The 2,500-nt window shown below is 46.4% G+C and overlaps 1 protein-coding gene and 1 long non-coding RNA gene across 4 annotated transcripts in view; one reads left to right on the top strand and one right to left on the bottom strand.

Annotated features, from left to right (window-relative positions):
* Positions 1-2,500, bottom strand: part of cadm1b (cell adhesion molecule 1b) — a 214,351-nt gene that overhangs the window by 61,135 nt on the left and 150,716 nt on the right. For all 3 annotated transcript variants that reach the window (XM_042068673.1, XM_042068676.1, XM_042068675.1), the window contains one exon: positions 116-274. In XM_042068673.1, the coding sequence (XP_041924607.1) occupies positions 116-274 (159 nt within the window). The remainder of the gene's footprint in view (positions 1-115; positions 275-2,500) is intronic.
* Positions 1-2,500, top strand: part of LOC121688813 — a 96,462-nt gene that overhangs the window by 1,298 nt on the left and 92,664 nt on the right. The gene's annotated exons all lie outside the window — the stretch shown is intronic.

Below are 2,500 nucleotides of genomic sequence, written 5' to 3'. Positions count from 1 at the left end.
AGAGAGAGAGAGAGAGAGAGAGAGAGAGAGAGAGAGTGAGTGTGTGTGTGTGTGTGTGTGTGTGTGTGTGTGTGTGTGTGTGTGTGTGTGTGTGTGTGTGCGCGCGCAGACTTACACTGCACCTCCAGGTACTTCTGGGCCTGGAAGTCCTTCACGGCTGGGTGGTTGATGACGCAGATGACTGGCATGCCGTCGTCCTCCTTGGAGACGGTCAGTGTGAGGCGGCTGGTGACGGTGAACATGCGGTCGTACGTCTCCTCCACCGTCGACTCACCTGGGGCACACACACACGCATACCGGTTGGTTGCCACAACAACAGCTAAACGACCCTAACCGCCTTCTCTGTACTCACAGTCAATCAAGCACTTCCACTCCATTTCTCTCCAGGAGACCTCTCTCTCTCTCTCACACACACACACACACACACAATACCCTCTCACTTTCTCTAACTCACACACATACCAACACAATCCAATCTGTCACACACACACACACACACACACACACACACACACACACACACACACACACACACACACACACACACACACACACACAAACACACACACACACACACACACAAAGACACACACACAAAACTCTTTCACCTTCTCTCTCTCCCCACTTCTCTCTCACCCTCACACAGGCTCTATGACACACACACTCACACACACACACACACACACACACACACACACACACACACACACACACACACACATACGCACACACACACACACACACACCTGTTGTTTTTCACATCCCAGTGTCATTAATTAAAATGGTGGCGCTCTGAGCAGGAGCAGTCTCGCTTGAGGCCCCCTCAATAAAGATTTAAGCTGCACATCTTACATGTTACTCAGGTAATTCTCTCAAATAGGTGGCTTTGTGCTAAAGGTTCCACCCCAGCCATGCGCAGCAGCAGTAGCAGTAGCAGCTGGAGATTGTTCCAAAGGCAGAAGAAAAGTTCATTTTTTAAAACAGAAGAAAAGAACAACCTCATTTCAGCACTAAAAAGCCGAACGCGTTTCTCTGTGGAATTCAGGCGAGTGCCTTATTCTGCTGCAGACACACCAACAGACAGCTGCAGCATGGCGCCATGGTCTTGTGTGAGCTATTCGGTTGCTCTTCCTCTGGGGTAGAGTGCATTTCTTGCCTATCCTCATCAAGTGCAATAAGTATCAGGTTTTTTAAGTTTTTCTTATCTTCTACTGTTTCTATTGTACAGTGAAGTTTTGTTATATGTATGTGGGTGGTTGACATGACATGGCCTTTTTTTGGTCCAATGTGTCAGGACTAAGTGATGTCCATGCCTAATATCTGAATTTTTTTTCAAAAACTTTTTTTTGGCCTAAAACGTCAACCACCCATATACTTATATTTACTCTTTCTGCTGTGAGTGCATGTTGTGTGTGATGTCTGTATGCTATGAGACCTTGAATTTCCCCTTGGGGATTAATAAAGTATCTATCTATCTATCTATCTAGTCATATCGACCCTTTCAATCGGTTCCTAGAGAGTTCCCGCGCATGTAAATGAATCAGACTTTAACGTAATGCTCCACACTCTTCTTTTTTCATTTTTTGTTTGTCCCCCAGCTACCATTAGCTCAATATTGTTTTCTGTGCTACCAGAAAAGAACGTACATGTTTGTTTATGCAGTTGAAAGGGTCTATACACAGCTCTGGGAAAGGCTGCTGGCATATTTTAGCTTCTTGTAGCTCTTTAGCTTCAGCTCTTTGATTGGGTGGATGTGGTGTGTGTTGTAATATACAGTAAACAGCTCTGGGATTGGCTGCTGGTGAGATGTGGTGTGTGTTGCCATATAAACAGCTCTGGGATTGGCTGCTGGTGAGATGTGGTGTGTGTTGCCATTTAAACAGTTCTGGGATTGGCTGCTGGTGGGATGTGATATGTGTTGTTTTATAAACAACTCTGGGATTGGCTGCTGCTGGGATGTGATATGTGTTGTTTTATAAACAACTCTGGGATTGGCTTCTGGTGGGATGTGGTGTGTGTCGCCATATAAACAGTTCTGGGATTGGCTGCTGTTGTATATTTGTGGCATGGGGCTGCTGTCTATGCTGCTTATCTCCCCTCATCTGGTCTATTTCATCCTGTATTGACAAGCTCCGTGCCACATCACACCTCATCACACACACACACACACACACACACACACACACACACACACACACACACACACACACACACACACACATCACACCAAAGTTTGCTGCCGGCAGCGTGAGCAAGCAAGCCCACTTAACAGGCCTTCCAGATGTTTTTATTTGGAGATAAGAGTTCAGACGGCTGTGCATCAGATCCCAGCCCTTTATGTGTGGAAATGGGAGTTGGCTGTGTGAGGCAGGACACTTTCACACATGCGCTCACACACTACACACACACACACACACACACTACACTCACACATACACACACACACACACACATACTGTACACACACACTACACACACACACACACACACACACACACAC

This window comes from Alosa sapidissima, chromosome 17 (assembly GCF_018492685.1).
Source record: "Alosa sapidissima isolate fAloSap1 chromosome 17, fAloSap1.pri, whole genome shotgun sequence".
Taxonomy (NCBI): Eukaryota; Metazoa; Chordata; class Actinopteri; order Clupeiformes; family Clupeidae; genus Alosa; species Alosa sapidissima.
Note: the sequence above shows the minus strand (reverse complement) of the source record. Positions and strands in the feature narration are given on the sequence as shown.